We start from the raw sequence: 26,266 nt of genomic DNA on the forward strand, positions 1-26,266 counted from the left end.
ACGTCACATCACACCTCGTTAGTATATATCCCATGTCTAGAGCTAGCTGTGTATCCCCAATGAGACCCCCTCCAGACTCAACGTAAAAATGACAAAGCGCTTCCCACTTTTCTTCACAGGGTTCCTGTGATGTCAGAAGGAAAGATAGAGAGAGAAAGCGAACAAAACGATAGTGTTTTCCTTCTTTTTCTTTGAAAGGCTGCTCCCCACCCCTCTCTCTTAGACCCTGAGGAGGATAGAGCCCAGTTTAGCTTGGAGGGTCCTTGTCTAAGAAAACATTCAGTGAAGACCATTAAGGTCCAGCACTTTATCTCTTCCCTTGCCAAGTCCTACAGAGTATGAAAGGCTGGGTGGTTCTAGTGACAGTCAGCAGATAGCTGGATTAATGGCCAGACCTCCTGCTTTCCAAGATGAATCTTTTTGAACTGTGGTAAAGAAGTCCCAAACGAAGGTGAAATCATACCAGGAAACTAGCTAAGTAAGTATACAGATACATGGTGTGATTAAGACTCTCCAAAATATCTGACTAAATTGTATTTTTAGAAAGTGTGTACCAAAATGCATTGATTATTTATTCATTCACCCCACAAATTGTCAACAGGGATTTCTATATGCAGCGGAAGTGCTCTCTAATTCTCAGGTATTATGGCCTGTCGATGACTCACTGAAGAACGGGTCTCTCCAGGATTTGTGTATTTATGAAATTACACTTTTAGTGGAAGATAGTTTCTAATAGGTAGTTTGGGAGTCATTTGTCACTGTGAGGGATGTTGAGGAGGAAGTTGTGAGTGCAGGGGAACAGAATTAAGTAATTGTCTTATAAACACACCAGTACATCACCATCTGGGGAACTATTGTGTGTGTGTGTGTGTGTGTGTGTGTGTGTGTGTGTGTGTGTGTGTGTGTGTGTGTGTGTGTGTGTGTGTGTGTGCGTGTGCGTGCGTGCGTGCGTGCGTGTGTGGAAGTGTGTGTGTGGAAAGGAAAGCAGTACATGTATAGACATGACAACCTACCAGCGTTAGACTGTGTTTATAGTGGAGCGATACCGTAGAGTATGCTAATTAAAAATGCCTCATTAATACTCATCAACAAGTATTCAAACTGTTGGACGACATTCATCATCATGAACAAATTAATTGAACACTGACTACACTCACAGTTCAAATGCCGATGGTAACACTCTGCTAAAAGGGAAAGTTGTCCACAACGCTGAACTCCGAAGAGGTCAGCTGAATGTTGCAGTGCTGGAGGGAGGAGGTATAGAGCCGGGCAACTCAGATCAATAATCTGCCAGGAAAATCAATAAAGCACCAGCCTCCCACCCTGTGACCGAACCGACCTGACTGATATGCAGCCCTGGTTCTGGAAAAAATGGGCACTGTTGCCAGGCGGCTTTTCTGTGTTGAAGTTGTTTAAAAGCCAAGGACTCTCTTGCTCGCACGCGCACACACGCACACACACACGCACGCACGCACGCACACACACACACACCTCTCCCGGAAGTGACACTTGTCTCACACTTCCTGAGTTAAGAGAAATTAGCAGCAATGGCTGACTGTGGCAGCTTGTGACATTGTGAGTCGTTGTTAAATCAAGTCCAACTGGTAAATCAAACTGTAGTAGTGTTATTGTGCACAAAACTAGATAAGGACAAAATAAGGACAAAATTATAAGGACAAAATTCAACATACATGCCACACACAGGCCTGTATGGGTGCACACACACACACACACACACACACACACACACACACACACACACACACACACACACACACACACACACACACACACACACACACACACACAGCCCAGTGTGTGACCTCATCATCATACAAACTTTGAAAGGCTTTTCTCTGAGGTGGAAGAAAGTGTTTAACTTGTTCAACCATCAAGTAATGGTGACCTTTTGTGCCACGGTCAGATATCATTCAAGTCATACCGACATACCGGCATTCTGATTCAGCCGTGGAGTTCTCTTTGTCCAAGAGAAAGTTCTGTAAGAATTCCTTTCCCATTGGTCATATCACCTGCTGAGTGTACAGTTGGCAGGGTTCAAAGACAAACACTAGCTATACATAGGCAATCTTGACACAGTTCATGACAAAGTGGTGATGCATCAACAGCAACGCACTGAGCACAGCCATCAATTCAACGTCTACTCCACATTGGTTCAACGTAATTTCATTGAAATAACGTGGACACAGCATCGATTTAACCAATGTGTGCCCAGTGTGAAGTATCTGTGGGGGTTTTCAACTTCTTCCATTCTAAAGTTCAGGGGTTCTTAAACGTTTTAATCTCGAGACCCAACTAAGTATTTGACCGTCCTCCCGTGACCCAAATCCTCCTCCAACAACCCAAACTAAGAAGAAATAGTGTCCCAACCCATAGTTTAAAGAAACCCTGATGTATGTTGACTGAATAATCTCCCGTCAAAATTTGACAGGAGAATTACAGGACAGGACAAATGTACTGTAATAACCTCTCCATCAGGACATCTGAGAAACACCTTTACAGGCCCTGCGTAACCGTTCTGGTTATGAATCGCTTTCATTTTCAGCCTGCTTAAGTCAGCACAGCCACAACACTCTGTAACCATCAATCACATTCTCATGAACATCTGATGGCTTCTTAGCGCGTAGCGAGTGTAAACGGTGCCATGTGTCTCGTAAAGGGGCATTGCCTGGTGCTCGGCCTTCCCCCTGTCATCAAAGCTTTAAACCAGACCAGTGGAACCAAGCAGTGTTGTAATCCCTGTTTTTTTTTATTTTTTAACAGCGCCTGTCAAAGTGAGACTAGGTAGTGGATGGAATGCAGTGTGGCTTGGGGCTCGTTCACAGTGGGCTAGTTTGAGCGTTGTTTAAGCGTTGTTAAAGCCATTTTGCTAAAGAAGCTCTCGTAAGAGCCAGAGCTGCCGTGACATCACATTAACAGGCCACAAGGGCCACAGATTTAGTCCCTCCATGCTAGAGGGATGTTGCGATTGGTTCGCAGGAAGTGTGAAATGTCACAGCGAGTGTAGTGCGTCTGGAGGTCCCCGGTGTTTGTTATCTGGCGAACAAACACCGGTTTCCTGAAAAGAGAGCGGAGACAGGGAAGGAAGAGAGGAAAGGGAATGAAGAGGAGAGAAGGAAGGAAGAGAGGAAAGGGAACGGCGAGGAGAGGAGAGAGGGAAATAAAACATTTCACTTTTCTGGCACCCACAGAAAACCTCCAGTCTTGATGGTGTAACGTTGTGAAATATTGTGTTGTTGTTTTTCTCTAGTTCTTGGTTCTATGAAAACCACCTTAAGAACCAAAGTTAATCCAAAACCAACTAGTGGATCATTTGGCTCAATATGGTTGTTCAGCTTGATTGCTCCTGATTGATTCTCTATTTATTTCCAGATGTCCCGACTGAGGAGGATGATTGAGTGGCACATTATTTATTGGGGAATGGGTGATATGTAGTGATATGTAGTGATGTAGTAATGTAGTGATATGCTCTCATGCTGTGGGTATGGCAGAGTGTTCTCTGGAGGGTTCTATGGGAAACCAATGCCCAGTGGGCTAGTTAGCGAACACGCTGCCTCAGGCTGGCTCGACTGCCTCCTAGACAGACAAAGAAGCTGAGAGAGGGAAAGAGACCAGAAGCTGCTGACTACTGAAGCTAACTTTTGCAGTTAGAGTTCCTAGAGTTATTGACACACATTGGAAGGCCATACTTATAACACACCTCAGCTATACTGTCATTGCCACCTCTGATTTGGGCATAGTCTATAACTCACAGCACAATAATTAGCTAAGTTGGACAAAGGTCATTTCATTCGAGATCAGCCACTCCCTTTTAAACCTAACCAAAACCTCATGTTTCGCCTCGGGTCACATGTTTGACACCCCTGGTAGCTTTGACATCAAAGGACAATTGAAAACGAATGGAGAACATCCTCTGTTGTAAACACAGAACAGCGGTGCCATTGTGGCCTGCATACCTCGAGTAACAAGCGCTTGGGTATGAAGCAAAATCACTCAACCTATGTGTCAGGGGAACCTACGTAAGCAGTCTAAAAGGGGGACTATTAGAACTTTAGGGTTTCCTCCCTCCAGTCAATAAATATGTGTAAATCCTACTATAATGATGCCTTAACTCAGGAGCTTCTAGCTGTGTAGATTAGAAGCAGCAACTGAGGGGAGATGAAAGAGAGATGTGCGGCCCTCCGCGTGAATGTGTTTTGTGTGTGCACACGAGAGATCTTTCGATTATGCTCGTTATCATTTTGATTGTTCTGTGATTCGTCTTTAAGAATTTGGACGCAAGTGCTTTTGCGTATGACATCCACACATTCGACTACATCATATTTACTTTGAGACATTGGTAGGCCCGCGAGAGAAAAAGGAGACATTCTTCACGTGAGCTATAATAGCTTAAAATTAAAAAAACATAACAAATGATGTTATAAAGGTTTCCTGATTCAGCCCCAAATCCTAACTGGAGAAGTGCGTGTGTAGCTCAGACGTTTGTGTAAATCATGCATTGATGTCAATGGGAGCTTGGCACGGAAATTCAAGTTACGTACTTGGATCTCCAGTGAGGAACTCAGCCATCACTGTCTACCCAGCTTCTAGCGGACTAATGAAAAACAACAGCGGACTAATGAAAGAAATACCAGAAGATCGTTTTTGGGTGGTATTTAAAAAAAATACAATTTCCCTTAAAGACACAGGCCCCTGACAGTATATGCATTGGTGAAAATGGGGAAACATAGAGTATGCATTCATTGACCATTGACAGTGAATATGGAGACATGGGAACATACAGTCAAAATGATTATGTATTTTCGATGTTTATGGCTACCACTTTTCAAGTTTTGAAACTGATATCCAGCGCCACACACTTCTTTACGATCCTGCCTCACGTTTACGTGTTTGTTGTGACATCTTCATCTTTTGTTATTGTGCGCCCATTCGGAGATCGCAACTGTTACTTCAAAAGGCTCCAATTCACCAATTCACCAAGAGTCGAATAAAGATCTGCCTTCCTCTCCAGCTGTAATCACGCAGCAGCACTCAAGTCAAATTGCAAGGGGCGGCACATTTTTTCCACACATTTTCCCCACGATTGACTAATCATTGAAAGCTCTGCATATGATATTGGAATCATTACGAGCACTCATTAGCTCACTGCACTGTTGCGCTTAAAGGTAGAGGATTTACCTGCTGGCATGCATGGGAGATTACACACAATCTTCAGAGGTGGTGATCTCGGCTGTAGGGGCATGGAGAGCAGGGAGCGCTTGCACCAGAGACCCTTAGTGTTTGGGCTGATTGGCTGGATGGACAGGGGGATGGGGAACAAGAGAGAAGGAAGGAGAGAGAGGGGAGCAAGGGTCATGCTATAGGCTGAATAGAGCAGTGGGAGGAGGTGTGGTTTAGTTTCACATGAGTTTATATGACAAAAATATATGACACACACACACGGGCCACTCGCACACACATAAAGTTATAGCATGCTGAAGGAAAACTTTACAGTACTTAACTTACACTAATAACACTTTACAGTAATAAACCATTCTGTGATTGGCCCTTTTTTCTACTGACAAACTCAATGTGTTTCTGATTTAATTGAACCCATGTTGTCTTACTGGCCTGACTCGGGTAATGTCTACAACCTCTCCTTAACAGTCAGATTTGCTTGATACCAGAGTTGTTTTGGTTCTATAGCTTATGTAACAATGATGTAATCTATACCCTCAACCTCAAGGGTTGAACTCAGTTACCCTAATGCACACATTCTCATGTCGTTACAGTTTTGAGTTTGTGCTACCCAAATGTCTTCAAAATAACCTACCTCATATGACTCCACTTGATTATCAAACAAGCATGTTTGTCATGAGTTAGAGCTGGTGTGTTGTCACAGTCCCACATATTTGCGAATTAGAATAGTACATTGGAAGCACACCATCCCCTGAAACACTACATATTTTGTCATTGTTGATAAGACCAGTGGTAGTAACCTCACCTGCTTCACCGTGGTTATTTTGCATGGGATATAGTCTCTCCCTGACAGTCATGCTCGAGATGAGATGAAGGCTCACAATTGATGTGCTAGGATAGTTAGCCATGTTTTTCATTCTCACTGTATGTTTATGATATATGTTCTTCCTCATTAGCCCCCCAGTTGTCTTTGCTAGTTGACATACCAGGATTTTCCCCGGGCTATTTTCTCTCAGGCAGCAAGACGGATGGACCACGGCAGGTGGAGGGGTCCATCAATCCTTTGTCTCTGACAGGCCAACCAGTGTTTAGCTAGCCCAGCGGCGCTGTAATTACAAGCAGATGTTCACCTTGGTGTGGTTCCCAACGCTACACGAGTAATCCATTACCCTGTCAGAGTCAACGGGACCTGTAAAACGAAAACATAAAGAGTAAAAACAATGATGTAAAAAGGAACATTCCTTTGCTGCAATCTCTTAACATATCTCCCTCTTCAAAAAAAAAAATGTTTCCTGGGCCACGGTATCAGGCGGTATCCCTACGCGAAATTGGGATTGGGAGGCCTATTTGGAATTGGTATGTTTCATCCCCAGATGTGCGATGTGGTATCCTCCTCTGAGAGGGTTGAAGAGCCGACCGTCATTTTCAAACGGAACAGATGTTGCCGTTAGTTACATGTGCGGACGGAGTGCATTTTCCTCCATTGAGAAAATTATTTTTGTATTATTGGAGCCCAAGGGCCCAAGGGCTTGTCCTCTCTCTGTGGTGTGGATATGCTAGTTTTGGAGTGTTTCAAGGTTTGGTTTGTACATGAATTGGATTCTCTTTCATCATATCACATAGAATACACGTGCAGCAACAATGGATTTAGAAAATTAGAGGGGCGATAGTTGATTACAGGGTCATCAGTTGTCACTGATTTCATCTGTTCACGATCACATTCACATGGTTGTTGTTATAATAAGACGAGCAAATGAGGTCTGTAGCATACTGGTTGGTTCATTTTCAGGGTTTGGATTCTCATTCTAAAGTTTCATTGGGGAGCCCGTCCTTCCCAATTAAGGTGCCAACAACCTCCTGTGGCCCAGAATTTAATCTGACTGGTGAATTGATTAGTTAGGTTCAGCACATGCTACATTGTTTGTTTGCTGGGTTTTAATGGGTGATGTCATGATCTTTTGTCCTGCAACCAACGCTATGGACATGTGTTGTCAATACAGTCATATCAGAGGATTCCCATTCAAGTCAACATTCTTTCTCTACGCTCTCTCACCCATTGAATTAGAATGACTAGAACGGTTATTCAAGTCAACATTCCGGCGGCCATATTGAGGGTACCTCTATTTCCATGCTCTCACCTTTAGTCTATGACTATGTGTTGATACCTAGAGTGACATCCTACACCTCAGTTCTGGGCCCAGGTTCTTCTGGTCCTTTGGATCAGATGAATATGTTCTCAATTAAAGCAGTGGGATTGTACCCGCCAGGGTCATAATAGAATGAATCTAAGAGAGAGGAACATGTTGTCTTTGGCAGAGTGCCAACCAGGGCTATTGTGCCTTCCCAATTTTAAATTCACTGGTTTTCATGCAGACAGCGTGTTATGAAAATCACAATGAAATGTTTGATTGTATGATTGTATGAAGTTACTGTGCGGTTTGCTACTGCTGATGGTTGCTGAGTTGTTGAAGAAGGTTTTAGGTCATTGCATTTGACTGAGAAATGAGAGAGAGCAGATGGAACATTCCATTAGGTCTTCTAATATGAAAACATGCGCATTGATTCAACTGATGATGCACTTTCTTTACTATATGTCCATTCAGTGAGGTCAGTAGCTTGTCCAAGTTTAGCGATTGAGCATTCGATCGATGGTTGCCATGGTGATGTTTTCTGCGTATCCCGAAACACTTGAGGCTCTGTGTACATGTTACCATGGAAACACACATATTATTTTGCTTCAATTTGTGCAATTTGTCCTCGCTCATTGAACAGATTTTAAAAAGGCGCATACGCCCACCTCATTAGCTGAGTCATCCCAAAGCTATTTAGAAAAGGGCTGCCCTGACAAACATTAAAACCCCACAATACATCACAGAGGTCTTGGAGAGAACAGAACCTATAGGTTGAATGTTGTCATGAGTCAATAGATTTTTCAGTTCGGATTTGAGGGTCTGGAATAGCCATTACTAGTGTAACATGATGTTGTTCCTCCCTCTATACATGGTATACTTTGTTTAACAAACCGTCAGTCTGCCTTAAGGCATATTTAAGACTTGTCCTGTATATCACAGTAGAGTAATAGCCTACCCTCCATGGCCTACCCTATTGGTATGCTACAGTTAACCTTTCTTGCAAGACTTTCACACTTTTCAACGAAATTGAATTACATAAGCCAAATTGTTAAGTGATATGATTAGTCACAGCAGCATGGCAACCTGAATAAGATTATAGTTAGATAACAGGAAGTGTTTTCAAGCACATCATCTGATGATTGGTTGAATAGAGATGTTCAAAGCAAATGGAATAACTCGATTGCAGTACACAACCATTTTATAATGTGAACGGAATGGGGTCATAGGATAAACAAACAACTGTTTAAGGACAAACAGTTCTATTCTAATCCCGCTATTAAATCAAGTTCAAACGTGATTGGCACCTATGACAATGCGCTACTGAAAGGCAAACAGTAAGCTTATTATGTCAGCTCAATGCAATTGGCAAGGAAGTTGAATTCCTTTCCTGATTTCACTGGGAAATCAAATGGAATTGATGTGTTGAGGACAACTCATTCTGAGTGACAATCTGCACTAGTCCTATTAGCAGTACCTCTGGCCATGAGGTCTACCTGTGTCAAGGGTAAACATGTTTTCAGGCGCAGAGTGGATATTATGTGTGAGTAGTGGAAAAAGAGATGTGTAAAACACACTAAGGGGATGGAGGGAGGCAGTCTCGTCGGATCCTGTCTCTATATAACGAGTAGGCCATGTGTGGAAGACCGTATGGGCCCCAGAGCTGGGGGTTTGGAGCAGGAGTAGAGATGGCTAACAGGCTTGGGAGATAGTTTCTAGTCATCCCTAGTCAACTGTAATCCTTAGCCAAGTGTGAAAACAGTGATTACGAAAAGCAAACTTACCCAATATTGATTGGTTCTCTGGCAAAGGTTTACAGTACATACAGAGGATAAAGAGAGGATAAAATTGGACAATATTATTTTTATTCCTGAGGTTGTTAAGGGAGCAGCCATAGTAGATACATTTGACCCCTTTAATTCACCCAGTGGGTCATGGCTCTTACAAAAATGTTGAATTGTTTTGTATCAAATTAGTTGTGTACACTAAGCACTGTCAAAGTCAACTGGCTTTCCTGTTTACTGTATTGTAAATGTGCTCATAGAGACTAGAGTTAGTCTGAAGAGAACTCCGAAGTGGTGGGGAGGGAGCAGCATTTCTGAGGTACCAGCGTTCCATAGCCATTCCAAACATGTTCCATCGATGGACTCGGGGGAATTGGAGCTTAGCCATCTCATTCAGCCCCCCTGCCAAACCTAACAGCTCAAGAGACAAGCAGCCCCTGCTTTTCCAGCTGTTGTCACCCCCCTTCAACCGCAGGGTCCTCCTTCCCTTCACCCCTTACGGCTGTGTCCTGTGTGTGCAACCAGTGGAGGGGACTGGAATGGAACAAGCTCTCTGCCATCACCAGTGGGGTGGGGAACTCACAACAACAGTGATGCGGTTTCATCCACACAGGGCTAGACGCTAATGACTAACTATTGGAGCAAGTGCATCTGGCTGCTCCTCTGCAGGGCGGGTGAGAAGCCTTTGTCCTCTTAGTACAACTGTGTAGATCTTCTGTTTCCACCTCCTGTTTTTCACTGTTCTGGTGGATGATGCTGTTGTTCCTCTCTGCTGGCTGGGGCGTTTTGGGAGCACGAGGTGGGTATTGTTGTATCTTTAAGCAGGAGTGAATCCAAGGTCGGTGCACAAAACTAGGCTTGCGTAAGAACAAGTTATAAGCTAAATGAAGTTCTATGACGTATTAAGGCAGGTTCAAGGAGGGACTCCATGTGTGTGTATGTGTGTGTGTGTGTGTGTCAGATTTAAGACTTTGTGGCTGTGCCAGCTAGTGACCACTCTGCAGACCTGCCTACAGAACAAGATTCATGATGAGAAACGCTGACCTGCTCTGATCTCTGGCTAAAACATCGGTAGTCTAGCTCTGTCCTCTCTCTTCACCAGCTCATAGGGATGACAGAGGAGAATGCAGAACCATATATCCAGGGATTGAGGTGATTTATGAGTTCCTCATGAAGCTCTTTTTGAGTTGACTGCTAGTCAAGCGATCCACTCTCATTCCTCCCCTTTCCCTAACCTACCATATACAATACTGTCTGCTCCACTATGCACACTACCATTCAAAGGTTTGGGGTCACCGAGAAATGTCCTTGTTTTTTAAAGAAAAGCACATTTTTCGTCCATTAAAATAACATCAAATTGATCAGATATACAGTGTAGACATTGTTAATGTTGTAAATGACTATTGTAGCTGGAATTGTTTTAATGGAATACCTACATAGGCGTACCTACATAGGCCCATTATCAGCAACCATCACTCATGTGTTCCAATGGCACGTTGTGTTAGCTAATCCAAGTTTATTATTTTAAAAGGCTAATTTATCATTAGAAAACCCTTTTGCAATTATGTTAGCACAGCTGAAAACTGTTGTTGTGATTAAAGAAGCAATAAAACTGGCCTTCTTTAGACTAGTTGAGAATCTGGAGCATCAGCATTTGTGGGTTCGATTACAGGCTCAAAATGGCCAGAAAGAAAGAACTTTCTTCTGAAACTCGTCCGCTAGCGGAACCCCCCGCAACAGCCAGTTACTTGTTAAGCCTATGGGTTCCCCTACAGGAACTACACCCCCCCGTTCAGCTGAAACGGTGGCGCAGGGAATGCAAAAATATTCTTAGAAATATTTAACCTCCACACATTAACAAGTCCAATACCTCAAATGAAATATAAACACCTTGTTCATCTACCCAGCGTGTCAGATTTTTAAAATGTTTTACGGCGAAAACACAGCACATATTTATGTTAGACCACCACGAAAACAAAGAGAAAACGTAGCCATTTTGTACCACAAAAGAAAAAATGACAAAAAGCAGGATTTTAAAAAAATCATTCACTAACCTCTTGAAAGTCTTCATCAGATGACAGTCATATGACATGTTACACAGTACATTTATGTTTTGTTTGATAATATGCATTTTATATCCATAAATCTCGGTTTACATTGACGCCATGTTCAGAAAATTCTCCAAAATGTCTGGAGGAATTATAGAAAGCTACGCCAGATAACAGAAATACTCATCACAAACTTTGACTAAAGATACATGTTCTACATATAATTAAAAAGATACACTGCTTCTTAATCCAACCACTGTGTCACATTTTTTTTTAACGTTACGGAAAAAGCCTAACATTGCAATAATCTGAGACAGCGCTCAGACGTAACAATATTTCTCCGCTATGTTTGAGTCAACAGAAATACAAAATTACAACATAAATATTCCCTTACCTTTGATGATCTTCGATCAGAATGTAGTGCAAGGAGTCCTAGTTCAACAATAAATTGTTCTGTTTCATCATGTTCAATTCTAGTGTCCATGTAGCAGCATCTGCTACCACTTTCCGCTCAAATGCCCAAAAAATGACTTCTGGTCCAGGATAATTTTGCATCAAAACTTCCAAATTATATATTACAGGTCGACGAAACTGGTCAAACTAAGTGCAGAATCAATCTTCAGGATGTTATGATCATACAGATCGAATAGCATTCCAACCGGATCATCCTAGTTCATCTGGGGCTGATTGGAACAGACGAAGCACTCCAACGCATACGCGCCTTCAAGCACATGAATCTTTTGCGACACTCTAGCACTTTCCTTCCCATTAGGTCAAAGTTCACAGCAAATGCTCCATTACACTTTTTACTGAATGAGGACATCTAGTGGAAGACATAGGAAGTGTTTCCAGATCCATAACTTGTTGAGAAGGGAGGGGGCGATGACGTCAAATTTGCCCCAACTTTCAGGATTTCAAAACTAGTTTGCAAGATTGCCTGCCCTGTGAGTTCTGTTATACTCAGACATAATTCAAACGGTTTTAGAAACTTCAGAGTGTTTTCTATCCAATAATAATTATAATATGCATATATTAGCAATTTAGGACAGATTTTGATGTAGTTCACTATGGGCACGCAATTCATCCAAAGGGGAAATACTGCCCCCTATTCTTAACAAGTTTTAAAGTGCAGGGCGCCAAATTCAAAACAACAAAAATCTCATAATTAAAATTCATCAAGCAAGTATTTACACCATTTTAAAGATACAATTCTCGTTAATCCAGCCACAGTGTCTGATTTCAAAAAGGATTTACAGCGAAAGCACCACAAACGATTATGTTAGGTCACCACCAAGCCACAGAAAAACACAGCAATTTTTCCAGCCAAAGAGAGGAGACACAAAAAGCAGAAATAGAGATACAATTAATCACTAACCTTTGATGATCTTCATCAGATGACACTCATATGACTTCATGTTACACAATACATGTATGTGTTGTTTGATAAAGCTCATATTTACATAAAAAATCTGAGTTTACATTGGCGCGTTATGTTCAGTAGTTCTAAAACATGCGGTGATATTGCAGAGAGCCACATCAATTTACAGAAATACTAATAATAAACATTGATAAAGATACGACTATTATACATGGAACTTTAGATATATTTCTCCTTAATACAACCGCTGTGTCAGATTTCAAAAACACTTTACGGAGATAGCAAACCATGCAATAATCTGAGTACAGCCTTTAGACAAAAAGATACCCGCCATATTGGGTCTTCAACAATGTTCGATAATGTCCATCAGTTATGTCCAAATATCTTCTTTTGTTAGGGCGTTTGGTAAACAAATCCAAAAGCTTGTTCAGGTCGCGCCGAACGTCGGACGAAAAGTTAAAAAAGTTCCGTTACAGCCCGTAGAAACATGCCAAACTAAGTATGGAATCAATCTTTATGATGTTTTTAACTTAAAACTTCATTAATGTTCCAACCGGACAATTCTTTTGTCTGTACAAATTAAGTGGAACGTAGCTACCTTTCAGGTGAGAGCGTCAGACCGAGGCTGTGGCACTCTGCCAGACACTCACTCAAAGAGCCCTTATGAGCCCCTCCTTTAGAGTAGAATCCTCAAAACAGGTTCTAAGTACTGTTGACATCTAGTGGAAGCCTTGGGAAGTGAAACATAACTAATATCACCCTGTATCTTCAATGGGGCCTGAGTTGAAAAACTACAAACCTCAAATTTACCACTTTCTGGTTGGATTTTTCTCCGGTTTTCGCCTGCCATATGAGTTCTGCTTTACTCACAGACATCATTCAAACTGTTTTAGAAACTTCAGAGTGTTTTCTATCCAATACTACTAATAATATGCATATATTAGCATCTGGGACTGAGTAGGAGGCAGTTCACTCTGGGCATGCTATTCATCCAAAAGTGAAAATGATGCCCCTTATCCCAAAAATATTAAATAAGAACAGCTGCTTTGAGATAGGGTAACAGTGGTGCTAGCCACTAGCCCTGATAACTAACAAATGTTCCTCTGCCAAGTGACAGAATAGAAATCTCTCCCCAGGGTGACTTCACCTGGAACAGCCTGTCAGGGCGGAGTGTACGGCTGACGCCGACGGCCATCCAGAGCCTGTCGGAGCTGGAACGGACCTGGCTACAGGAGGTAGCCTTCAACAGGCTCCATCAAGACTATGACCTGGGCTGTCAGATCACCATCCCCAAAGGTAAAGTATTGAGGTATTTTTGTGTGTGTGTGTGTGTGTGTGTGTGTTTAAACGTCCGTCTGTCTGTCTTCCTTTCTAGTCCGTCCATCCGCCTGTCCGTCTGTCTGTTCATGTGGCTAGTCAGTCTGTCCCTGTGCTAATGCTACAAGCATTTTCACAAACATTTGCCATCAACATCCGCCTTGGACCTCTCCGAGACAAACCTCAAACTGTCTAGCAGACAATCTTGAACTTCCCCTCCACAGAGTGTGTTTGAGGAAGCTGTAAGCACTTGTGATTTGAGATGTAAACCTCAGTACACCTGATTTCCTATACGGTACATCTAAAAGACTCAGGACTGAACTTCCTGTCTTATGTAGTGTCAGTAAGACACTTACACATGAAGATGTAGCCCTTTCCACTCAGGACCATAGGGCCATAGCCTGCTGCTCTGCTCTAAGTCATGCTCTGTGGAGAGTTGTATATTAGCCAGGGTGTGCATTCCAGTCAAAGGTTCTACCTCTCCCCCGGATGATTTAATGTGTTCGTCTGTGTTCCTTATGAATTCCAGAACCCCTCAGGCATGTGTTACTGAGATATTTCAGCACCTCGACTGTGGGTTTTGTTTATCTTGCGCCTGCGGTTGGGTTAGCCGGTGGTTTGCTGAGGCCCAGAGATCCTTGAAAAAATAGAGAATAGAAAAGCAAATGGCTCGTTGGATCGTTTTACAAGTAATTGGAGTGGGGAAGAGAGAGAGAGGACTGGAGGTTCCTGGGATTGCTGTCCAACTTGCCGAGTCAACTGACAAGAATCCAAACTATTTCCTCTCTCTCTCTCTCTTTCTTTCTTTCTTTCTTTCTATTTTCTGTCACACACATACTGTCTCCCGCTCCCTTTCTCTCATAGTATCTCTCTGCCTTTCCCCGCTCCCTCTCTATTTTTCACTGTTGTTCTGTCATACTCTGTCTTCAGATATTCCATAATGATCTGTAGATATGTCGAAGCATAGTTTCTTAGCAACCTGTTCTATATATACAGTGCCTTGCGAAAGTATTCGGCCCCCTTGAACTTTGCGACCTTTTGCCACATTTCAGGCTTCAAACATAAAGATATAAAACTGTATTTTTTTGTGAAGAATCAACAACAAGTGGGACACAATCATGAAGTGGAACGACATTAATTGGATATTTCAAACTTTTTTAACAAATCAAAAACTGAAAAATTGGGCGTGCAAAATTATTCAGCCCCTTTACTTTCAGTGCAGCAAACTCTCTCCAGAAGTTCAGTGAGGATCTCTGAATGATCCAATGTTGACCTAAATGACTAATGATGATAAATACAATCCACCTGTGTGTAATCAAGTCTCCGTATAAATGCACCTGCACTGTGATAGACTCAGAGGTCCGTTAAAAGCGCAGAGAGCATCATGAAGAACAAGGAACACACCAGGCAGGTCCGAGATACTGTTGTGAAGAAGTTTAAAGCCGGATTTGGATACAAAATGATTTCCCAAGCTTTAAACATCCCAAGGAGCACTGTGCAAGCGATAATATTGAAATGGAAGGAGTATCAGACCACTGCAAATCTACCAAGACCTGGCCGTCCCTCTAAACTTTCAGCTCATACAAGGAGAAGACTGATCAGAGATGCAGCCAAGAGGCCCATGATCACTCTGGATGAACTGCAGAGATCTACAGCTGAGGTGGGAGACTCTGTCCATAGGACAACAATCAGTCGTATATTGCACAAATCTAGCCTTTATGGAAGAGTGGCAAGAAGAAAGCCATTTCTTAAAGATATCCATAAAAAGTGTTGTTTAAAGTTTGCCACAAGCCACCTGGGAGACACACCAAACATGTGGAAGAAGGTGCTCTGGTCAGATGAAACCAAAATTGAACTTTTTGGCAACAATGCAAAACGTTATGTTTGGCGTAAAAGCAACACAGCTGAACACACCATCCCCACTGTCAAACATGGTGGTGGCAGCATCATGGTTTGGGCCTGCTTTTCTTTAGCAGGGACAGGGAAGATGGTTAAAATTGATGGGAAGATGGATGGAGCCAAATACAGGACCATTCTGGAAGAAAACCTGATGGAGTCTGCAAAAGACCTGAGACTGGGACGGAGATTTGTCTTCCAACAAGACAATGATCCAAAACATAAAGCAAAATCTACAATGGAATGGTTCAAAAATTCTCCAATTGAGAATCTGTGGAAAGAACTGAAAACTGCTGTTCACAAATGCTCTCCATCCAACCTCACTGAGCTCGAGCTGTTTTGCAAGGAGGAATGGGAAAAAATGTCAGTCTCTCGATGTGCAAAACTGATAGAGACATACCCCAAGCGACTTACAGCTGTAATTGTCATGTTGTCTTGTCTCTGTCCTTTCCCTTCACCCTGTCTCCCTCTGCTGGTCGTTGTTATGTTACCTTTTCTCCCCCTCTTTTCCCCAGCTGTGCCTTGTCTCCTCCTAATTACCCATTCACCCCGTTCCCCACCTGTTCCCTTTTTCCCTCTGATTAGGTCCCTATATCTGTCTCTGTTTCTGCTCCTGTCCTTGTCGGATTCTTGTTTGTTTGTTTATGTGTCTCATGCCTGAACCAGACTATCATCGTGTGTGCTGCAACCTTGTCCTGTCCTGTCGGAATCTACCTGTCCATCTGAGCCCACGTATGTTCGTCATTAAAGTACTCTGTTTGTTAATTCGCTTTTGGGTCCTCATTCACGCACCATAACAGAAGAATCCGACCAAGAATGGACCCAGCGACTTCGGATCCTCTCCACTCAGCCGTCGAGATCCAGGGAGCGATGCTAGGCAGACACAAGCAGGAATTGTCTGCTGCTCGACATGCCGTTGAGACCCTGGCCACCCAAGTCTCCAACCTCACAGAACAGGTTCACCATCTCCGCCTCGATCCACCGGCCACTTCCAGGGCTTTCGAATCTCCGGAGCCCAGAATCAATAACCCGCCGTGTTACTCTGGGGAGCCCACTGAATGCCGCTCGTTCCTCACCCAGTGTGATATTGTGTTTTCTCTCCAGCCCAACACTTACTCCAGGAGCACTGCTCGTGTCGCCTACGTCATATCTCTCCTTATTGGACGGGCTCGTGAGTGGGGCACGGCAATCTGGGAGGCAAGGGCTGAGTGTATTAACCAGTATCAAGACTTTAAGGAGGAGATGATACGGGTTTTTGATCGATCTGTTTTTGGGGAGGAGGCTTCCAGGGCCCTGTCTTCCCTATGTCAAGGCAATCGATCCATAACAGACTACTCTATTGAGTTTCGCACTCTTGCTGTCTCCAGTGGCTGGAACGAGCCGGCCTTGCTCGCTCGTCTTCTGGAGGGTTTCCGCGCAGAGGTAAAGGATGAGATTCTCTCCCGGGAGGTTCCTTCCAGCGTGGATTCCTTGATTGAACTCGCTATTCGCATTGAGCGACGGGTTGATCTTCGTCACCGAGCTCGTGGAAAGGAGCTTGCGCTCTCCGTCGCCTCCCTCTCCGCATCACTACCATCTTCCTCTGCCGGCTCGGGTGCTGAGCCCATGCAGCTGGGAGGTATCCGCATCTCGACTAAGGAGAGGGAACGGAGAATCACCAACCGCCTCTGTCTCTATTGCGGTTCCGCTGGTCATTTTGCCACTTCATGTCCAGTAAAAGGCCAGAGCTCGTCAGTAAGCGGAGGGCTACTGGTGAGCGCTACTACTCCTGTCTCTCCTTCAAGATCCTGCACTACCTTGTCGGTCCATCTACGCTGGACCGGTTCGTCAGCTTCCTGCAGTGCCTTAATAGACTCTGGGGCGGAGGGCTGTTTTATGGACGAGACCTGGGCTCGGGAACATGACATTCCTCTCAGACAGTTAAAGGAGCCCACGGCCTTGTTCGCCCTGGATGGTAGTCCTCTCCCCAGGATTCAGCGTGAGACGCTACCTTTAACCCTCACTGTTTCTGGTAATCATAGTGAAACCATTTCTTTTTTAATTTTTCGTTCACCTTTTACACCTGTTGTTTTGGGCCATCCCTGGCTAGTTTGTCATAATCCTTCCATTAATTGGTCTAGTAATTCTATCCTCTCCTGGAACGTCTCTTGTCATGTGAAATGTTTAATGTCTGCTATCCCTCCTGTTTCCTCTGTCTCTTCTTCACAGGAGGAGCCTGGTGATTTGACAGGGGTGCCGGAGGAATATCACGATCTGCGCACGGTGTTCAGTCGGTCCAGGGCCACCTCTCTTCCTCCACACCGGTCGTATGATTGTAGTATTGATCTCCTTCCGGGAACCACCCCCCCCCGGGGTAGACTATACTCTCTGTCGGCTCCCGAACGTAAGGCTCTCGAAGATTATTTGTCTGTAGCTCTTGACGCCGGTACCATAGTCCCCTCCTCCTCTCCCGCCGGAGCGGGGTTTTTTTTTGTCAAGAAGAAGGACGGGTCTCTGCGCCCCTGCATAGATTATCGAGGGCTGAATGACATAACAGTGAAGAATCGTTATCCGCTTCCTCTTATGTCTTCAGCCTTCGAGATCCTGCAGGGAGCCAGGTTTTTCACTAAGTTGGACCTTCGTAACGCTTACCATCTCGTGCGCATCAGGGAGGGGGACGAGTGGAAGACGGCGTTTAACACTCCGTTAGGGCACTTTGAATACCGGGTTCTTCCTTTCGGCCTCGCTAACGCTCCAGCTGTCTTTCAGGCATTAGTCAATGATGTCCTGAGAGACATGCTGAACATCTTTGTTTTCGTTTACCTTGACGATATCCTGATTTTTTCACCGTCACTCCAGATTCATGTTCAGCACGTTCGACGTGTCCTCCAGCGCCTTTTAGAGAATTGTCTTTTCGTGAAGGCTGAGAAGTGCACTTTTCATGCCTCCTCCGTCACATTTCTCGGTTCTGTTATTTCCGCTGAAGGCATTAAGATGGATCCCGCTAAGGTCCAAGCTGTCATTGATTGGCCCGTCCCTAAGTCACGCGTCGAGCTGCAGCGCTTTCTCGGCTTCGCGAACTTCTATCGTCGTTTCATCCGTAATTTCGGTCAGGTGGCAGCTCCTCTCACAGCCCTTACTTCTGTCAAGACGTGCTTTAAGTGGTCCGTTTCCGCCCAGGGAGCTTTTGATCTCCTCAAGAATCGTTTTACATCCGCTCCTATCCTTGTTACACCTGACGTCTCTAGACAGTTCGTTGTCGAGGTTGACGCGTCAGAGGTGGGAGTGGGAGCCATCCTTTCTCAGCGCTCCCTCTCTGACGACAAGGTCCACCCATGCGCGTATTTTTCTCATCGCCTGTCGCCGTCGGAACGTAACTATGATGTGGGTAACCGCGAACTGCTCGCCATCCGGTTAGCCCTAGGCGAATGGCGACAGTGGTTGGAGGGGGCGACCGTTCCTTTTGTCGTTTGGACTGACCATAGGAACCTTGAGTACATCCGTTCTGCCAAACGACTTAATGCGCGTCAGGCGCGTTGGGCGCTGTTTTTCGCTCGTTTCGAGTTCGTGATTTCTTATCGTCCGGGCTCTAAGAACACCAAGCCTGATGCTTTGTCTCGTCTCTTCAGTTCTTCAGTAGCCTCCACTGACCCCGAGGGGATTCTCCCTGAGGGGCGTGTTGTCGGGTTGACTGTCTGGGGAATTGAGAGGCAGGTAAAGCAAGCACTCACTCAAACTCCGTCGCCGCGCGCTTGTCCTAGGAACCTTCTTTTCGTTCCCGTTCCTACTCGTCTGGCCGTTCTTCAGTGGGCTCACTCTGCCAAGTTAGCCGGTCACCCTGGCGTTCGGGGTACGCTTGCTTCCATTCGCCAGCGTTTCTGGTGGCCCACCCGGGAGCATGACACGCGTCGTTTCGTGGCTGCTTGTTCGGTCTGCGCGCAGACTAAGTCCGGTAACTCTCCTCCTGCCGGCCGTCTCAGGCCGCTTCCTATTCCCTCTCGACCGTGGTCTCACATCGCCTTAGATTTTGTCACCGGACTGCCTTCGTCAGCGGGGAAGACTGTTATTCTTACGGTTGTCGATAGGTTCTCTAAGGCGGCTCATTTCATTCCCCTTGCTAAGCTTCCTTCTGCTAAAGAGACGGCACAAATCATCATCGAGAATGTTTTCAGAATTCATGGCCTTCCGTCAGACGTCGTTTCGGACAGAGGTCCGCAATTCACGTCTCAATTTTGGAGGGAGTTTTGCCGTTTGATTGGGGCTTCCGTCAGTCTCTCTTCCGGCTTTCACCCCCAGTCTAACGGTCAAGCAGAACGGGCCAATCAGACTATTGGTCGCATCTTACGCAGTCTTTCTTTTCGCAACCCTGCGTCTTGGTCAGAACAGCTCCCCTGGGCAGAATACGCCCACAACTCGCTTCCTTCGTCTGCGACCGGGCTATCTCCTTTTCAGAGTAGCCTCGGGTACCAGCCTCCGTTGTTCTCATCTCAGTTCGCCGAGTCCAGCGTCCCCTCCGCTCAGGCTTTTGTCCAACGTTGCGAGCGCACCTGGAAGAGGGTCAGGTCTGCACTTTGCCGTTATAGGGCGCAGACTGTGAGAGCTGCTAATAAGCGTAGAACGAAGAGCCCTAGATATTGTCGCGGTCAGAGAGTTTGGCTCTCCACTCAGAACCTTCCCCTTAAGACGGCTTCTCGCAAGTTGACCCCGCGGTTCATTGGTCCATTCCGTATCTCTCAAATCATTAACCCTGTCGCAGTGCGACTTCTTCTGCCGCGATATCTTCGTCGCGTCCACCCGGTCTTCCATGTCTCCTGTGTCAAGCCCGTTCTTCGCGCCCCCGCTCGTCTTCCCCCCCCCCCCCCCCATCCTTGTCGAGGGCGCACCCATCTACAGGGTCCGTAGGATTTTGGACATGCGTCCTCGGGGCCGTGGTCATCAGTACCTAGTAGATTGGGAGGGGTACGGTCCTGAGGAGAGGAGTTGGGTTCCCTCTCGGGACGTGCTGGACCGTGCGCTGATCGATGATTTCCTCCGTTGCCGCCAGGCTTCCTCCTCGAGTGCGCCAGGAGGCGCTCGGTGAGTGGGGGGGTACTGTCATGTTGTCTTGTCTCTGTCCTTTCCCTTCACCCTGTCTCCCTCTGCTGGTCGTTGTTATGTTACCTTTTCTCCCCCTCTTTTCCCCAGCTGTGCCTTGTCTCCTCCTAATTACCCATTCACCCCGTTCCCCACCTGTTCCCTTTTTCCCTCTGATTAGGTCCCTATATCTGTCTCTGTTTCTGCTCCTGTCCTTGTCGGATTCTTGTTTGTTTGTTTATGTGTCTCATGCCTGAACCAGACTATCATCGTGTGTGCTGCAACCTTGTCCTGTCCTGTCGGAATCTACCTGTCCATCTGAGCCCACGTATGTTCGTCATTAAAGTACTCTGTTTGTTAATTCGCTTTTGGGTCCTCATTCACGCACCATAACAGTAATCGCAGCAAAAGGTGGCGCTACAAAGTATTAACTTAAGGGGTCTGAATAATTTTGCACGCCCAATTTTTCAGCTTTTGATTTGTTAAAAAAGTTTGAAATATCCAATAAATGTCGTTCCACTTCATGATTGTGTCCCACTTGTTGTTGATTCTTCACAAAAAAATACAGTTTTATATCTTTATGTTTGAAGCCTGAAATGTGGCAAAAGGTCGCAAAGTTCAAGGGGGCCGAATACTTTCGCAAGGCACTGTATATATATATATCAACTTAATCCAAGGTGGCGTAGCAGTCAAACGTCTCTTGTCCTTCGTCTTGTCGTGTCCCATGTATATATCTTTTTCTTCACATATCTTTTTAATATTTTTTTCTAAACCTCAAATTGCAACCCGCCTCTCCTGCAATCCGCCTCACCCAATGTGGTGCGGATCTGTTTTTTTTCTAAAGTATGTTTATTCACCTTGAATCCGGAATCCCCAATAGAAGCTAGCCAGCTCACCAGCTACTAGCTAGCAGTCATCAGCTAACCATTAGCTCGGAAAGCTCTCTCCAGTTTGTACAACATTACTCAAACCAGAGCATTCCGGACATATTTTTCTCCATATCACCGGATTCCTACCGCAAGCTCTGGACATTTTCACCTGGATCATCGTAGCTAGCTAGTTGCTATCTGAGTATTGAACTTGGACGCCTCTGCTACTCGGAACCCTACTAATCCATCACGTCTGGTCTATTGACGTCACCGTACGCGGAGACTTAAACAGACTTTCCTCCGTCGAGACGTCCCTCTAAGGCCCTTCTGCTAGCTTGCTAGCCCCGGCCTGCTAGCTGTCTGTGAATTGCCATGTCACCAGCCGGCCCAACCATTCACTGGACCCCTATTGATCACCATGCCTCTCCCTAATATCAATATGCCTTGTCCATTACTGTCCTGGTTAGTGTCTTATTTCACTGTAGCGCCTCTAGCCCTGCTCAATATGCCTTAACCTACCATTTAGTTCCACCTCACAAATATGCAGTGAAATCACCTGGTTTAAACATCTCTAGAGACAATATCTCTCTCATTATTACTCAATGCACAGGTTTACCTCCAATGTACTCACATCCTACTATACCTCTGTCTGTACATTTTGCCTTGAATCTATTCTTTTTTTATTTTACCTTTATTCAAAAAATATAGATCCAGGAACAGATATAGCCTTGGTTCTCTCCAGACCTGACTGCCCTTGACCAGCACAAAAACATCCTGTGGCATTCTGTATTAGCATTAAACAGCCCCCATGATATGCAACTTTTCAGGGAAGTTAGGAACAAATATACACAGGCAGGTAGGAAAGTTAAGGCCAGCTTTTTCAAGCATAAATTTGCATCCTGTTCTGGGACTTGGAGAATAAGAACACCTCCTCCCAGCTGCCCACTGCACTGAGTCTAGGAAACACTGTCACCACCGATAAATCCACTATAATTGAGGATTTCAAGAAGCATTTTTCTACGGTTGGCCATGCTTTCCACCTGGCTACCCCTACCCCGATCAACAGTCCTCCACCCCCCACAGCAACTCGCCCGAGCCTCCCCCACTTCTCCTTCACCCAAATCCAGATAGCTGATGTTCTGAAAGAGCTGCAGAATCTGGATCCCTACAAATCAGCTGGGGTAGACAATCTGGACCCTCTCTTTCTACAATTATCTGCCGAAATTGTTGCAACCCCTATTACTAGCCTGTTTAACCTCTTTCGTCTGAGATTCCCAAAGATTGGAAAGCTGCCGCGGTCATCCCCCTATTCAAAGGGGGAGACACTCTAGATCCATACTGCTACAGACCTATATCTATTCTACCCTGACCTTCTAAGATCTTCAATAGCCAAGTTGTCAAACAGATTACCGACCATTTCGAATCCCACCGTACCTTCTCCGCTATGCAATCTGGTTTTCGAGCTGGTCATGGGTGCACCTCAGCCACCCTCAAGGTGCTAAATGATATCATAACCACCATCGATAAGAGACATTACTGTGCAGCCGTATTCATTGACCTGGCTATGGCTTTCGACTCTGTCAATCATAACATTCTCATTGGCAGACTCAACAGCCTTGGTTTCTCAAATGATTGCCTCGCTTGGTTCACCAACTACATCTCTGATAGATTTCAGTGTGTCAAATCGGAGGGCCTGTGGTCCGGACCTCTGGCAGTCTCTATGGGGGTGCCACAGGGTTCAATTCTCGGGCCGACTTTCTTCTCTGAATACATCAATGATGTTGCTCTTGCTGCTGGTGATTCTTTGATCCACCTCTACGCAGATGACACTATTCTGTATATCTCTGGCCCTTCTTTGGACACTGTGTTAACTAACTTCCAAACAAGCTTCAATGCCATACAACTCTCCTTCCGTGGCCTCCAACTGCTCTTAAATGCAAGTAAAACTAAATGCATGCTCTTCAACCGATCGGTGCCCGCACCTGCCCGCCCGTCCAGCATCACTACTCTGGACGGTTCTGACTTAGAATATGTGGACAACTACAAATACCTAGGTGTCTGGTTAGACTGTAAACTCTCATTCCAGACTCACATTAAGCATCTCTAATCCTAAATTAAATCTAGAATCGGCTTCCTATATCGCAACAAAGCATCCTTCACTCATGCTGCCAAACATACCCTCGTAAAACTGACCATCCTACCGATCCTCGACTTCGGTGATGTCATCTATAAAATAGCTTCCAACACTCTACTCAACAAACTGGATGCAGTCTATCACAGTGCCATCCATTTTGTCACCAAAGCCCCATACACTACCCACCATTGCGACCTGTACGCTCTCGTTGGTTGTCCCTCGCTTCATACTCGTCTCCAAACCCACTGGCTACAGGTTATCTACAAGTCTCTGCTAGGTAAAGCCCCGCCTTATCTCAGCTCACTGGTCACCATAGCAGCATCCACTCGTAGCACGCGCTCCAGCAGGTATCTCTCACTGGTCACCCCCAAAGCCAATTCCTCCTTTGGTCGTCTTTCCTTCCAGTTCTCTGCTGCCCATGACTGGAACGAATTGCAAAAACCTCTGAAGCTGGAGACTCACATCTCCCTCACTAGCTTTAAGCACCAGCTGTCAGAGCAGTTTACAGATCACTGCACCTGTACTTAGCCTTTCTGTAAACAGCCCATCTACCTACCTCATCCCCATACTGGTATTTATTTATTTATTTTGCTCCTTTGCACCCCAGTATCTCTACCTGCACATTCATCTTCTGCCGATCTACCATTCCAGTGTTTAATTGCTATATAGAAATTACTTTTCCACCATGGCCTATTTATTTCCTTAACTTACCTCATTTGCACTCACTGTATGTAGACTTTTTGTTTTCTTTTGCTCTACTGTATTATTGACTGTATGTTTTGTTTATTCCATGTGTAACTCTGTGTTGTTCTTTGTGTCGCATTGCTACGCTTTATCTTGGCCAGATCGCAGTTGCAAATGAGAACTTGTTCTCAACTAGCCTGCCTGGTTAAATAAAGGTGAAATAAAAAAAATACAAAAATAATAAATACTATTTTTCAAACCCACTGGCTCCAGGTCATGCTAGGTAAAGCCCCACCTTATCTCAGCTCACTGGACAGACACTGTAGATCTATGGAGAACCATCACAACACACCATTCTTACTTGCCAGATTCAGACAATAGTCAAGGTCCTTAAGGCTTTTAATTTTCTTTTATATAGCTCACATGCAGGCTGACAATTTATTTTTTTAGACCATGCAAGCCACAAAGATAGCAGCACCCACCCATAGCATGCGCTCCAGCAGGTATCTCTCACTGGTCACCACCAAAAGCCAATTCTACCTTTCCTTCCAGTTCTCTGCTGCCAATGACTGGAAAGAACTGCAAAAATCACTGATGCTGGAGACTCTTACCTCCCTCACTAGCTTTAAGCACCAGCTTCCAGAGCAGCTCACAGATCACTGCACCTGTACATAGCCAATCTGTAAATAGCCCATCCAATCTACCTCATCCCCATACTGTATTTATTTATTTATCTTGCTCCTTTGCACCCAAGTATCTCTACTTGCACATTCATCTTCTGCACATTCTACCATTCCAGTGTTTAATTGCTCTATTGTAATTACTTCGGCACCATGGCCTATTTATTGCCTTACTACCTCCCTTATCCTAACTAATTTGCACATCCTGTAAATAGACTTTTCTACTGTATTATTGATCGTATGTTTGCTTATTCCATTTATCTTGGTCAGGTCGCAGTTGCAAATGAGAACTTGTTCTCAACTAGCCTACCTGGTTAAATAAAGGTGAAAAAATAAATATATATACTGTATATATATACCTGTTCCATGAACAGTGGGATTTGACTGAGCCAATGGGGGAAAAAAACATCCTTGTTAAGATTTTAAACCAATCATAAAAGAGCATACCCACTTGGCATAGACATCAATTTAACATCTATTCCACATTGGTTCAATGTAATTTCATTGAAATGACGTGGAAGCAACATGGATTCAATCAGTGTGTGCCCAGTTAATAACATCTTGACTGTTTTGAAGACAGATTCATCGACTGTTTGATTAGAGGCGCTCTGGCTATAGACACAGTTTTGAGGTATTTCCTCAATAAGAGTTCCAACCCTTGGTCCACGCTGCCAGAGGTTTCCTGTGCATTAATCAAAGATCTTGCTAGGAGTCATAGATCTTGTTGACAGCTGACAAAACACTTCTTTCCCTTCCTCATAATGATTCAGTCGTTTCCAAATTGAAACTCATATTTGGATCCACCCTAATTCAAAGCATGATGTGAAATTATCCATATCGTCCATCTGCTGGTGATATCTAATCTTGTGAAGTAGTGTGCTGTAACCTTGATATAATAGTAGAATAATATGCTATAAAATACATTTTACATTGAAGGTGCTCATTTTCTACTTTTCTCAGTGTTAAGTTTCACTTCCAGGATTGAGCTCAGGTGACCTGATTCCTTATTTGAAAGTGGATGGTTCAAGCCCTGAATGCTGATTGGCTGATTCCTTAATAATCCCTCTTCACAGGAAAGCCTGAGGATCTGATGAGAATG

At 44.6% G+C, this 26,266-nt stretch overlaps 1 protein-coding gene across 3 annotated transcripts in view; it reads left to right on the top strand.

Moving 5' to 3' along the window:
- The window catches only part of LOC110527437 (rho GTPase-activating protein 6), a 90,936-nt gene that overhangs the window by 39,401 nt on the left and 25,269 nt on the right, over positions 1-26,266 (top strand). For all 3 annotated transcript variants that reach the window (XM_036982862.1, XM_036982861.1, XM_036982863.1), the window contains exon 2: positions 13,672-13,831. In XM_036982862.1, the coding sequence (XP_036838757.1) occupies positions 13,672-13,831 (160 nt within the window). The remainder of the gene's footprint in view (positions 1-13,671; positions 13,832-26,266) is intronic.

This window comes from Oncorhynchus mykiss, chromosome 7 (assembly GCF_013265735.2).
Source record: "Oncorhynchus mykiss isolate Arlee chromosome 7, USDA_OmykA_1.1, whole genome shotgun sequence".
Lineage (NCBI taxonomy): Eukaryota > Metazoa > Chordata > Actinopteri > Salmoniformes > Salmonidae > Oncorhynchus > Oncorhynchus mykiss.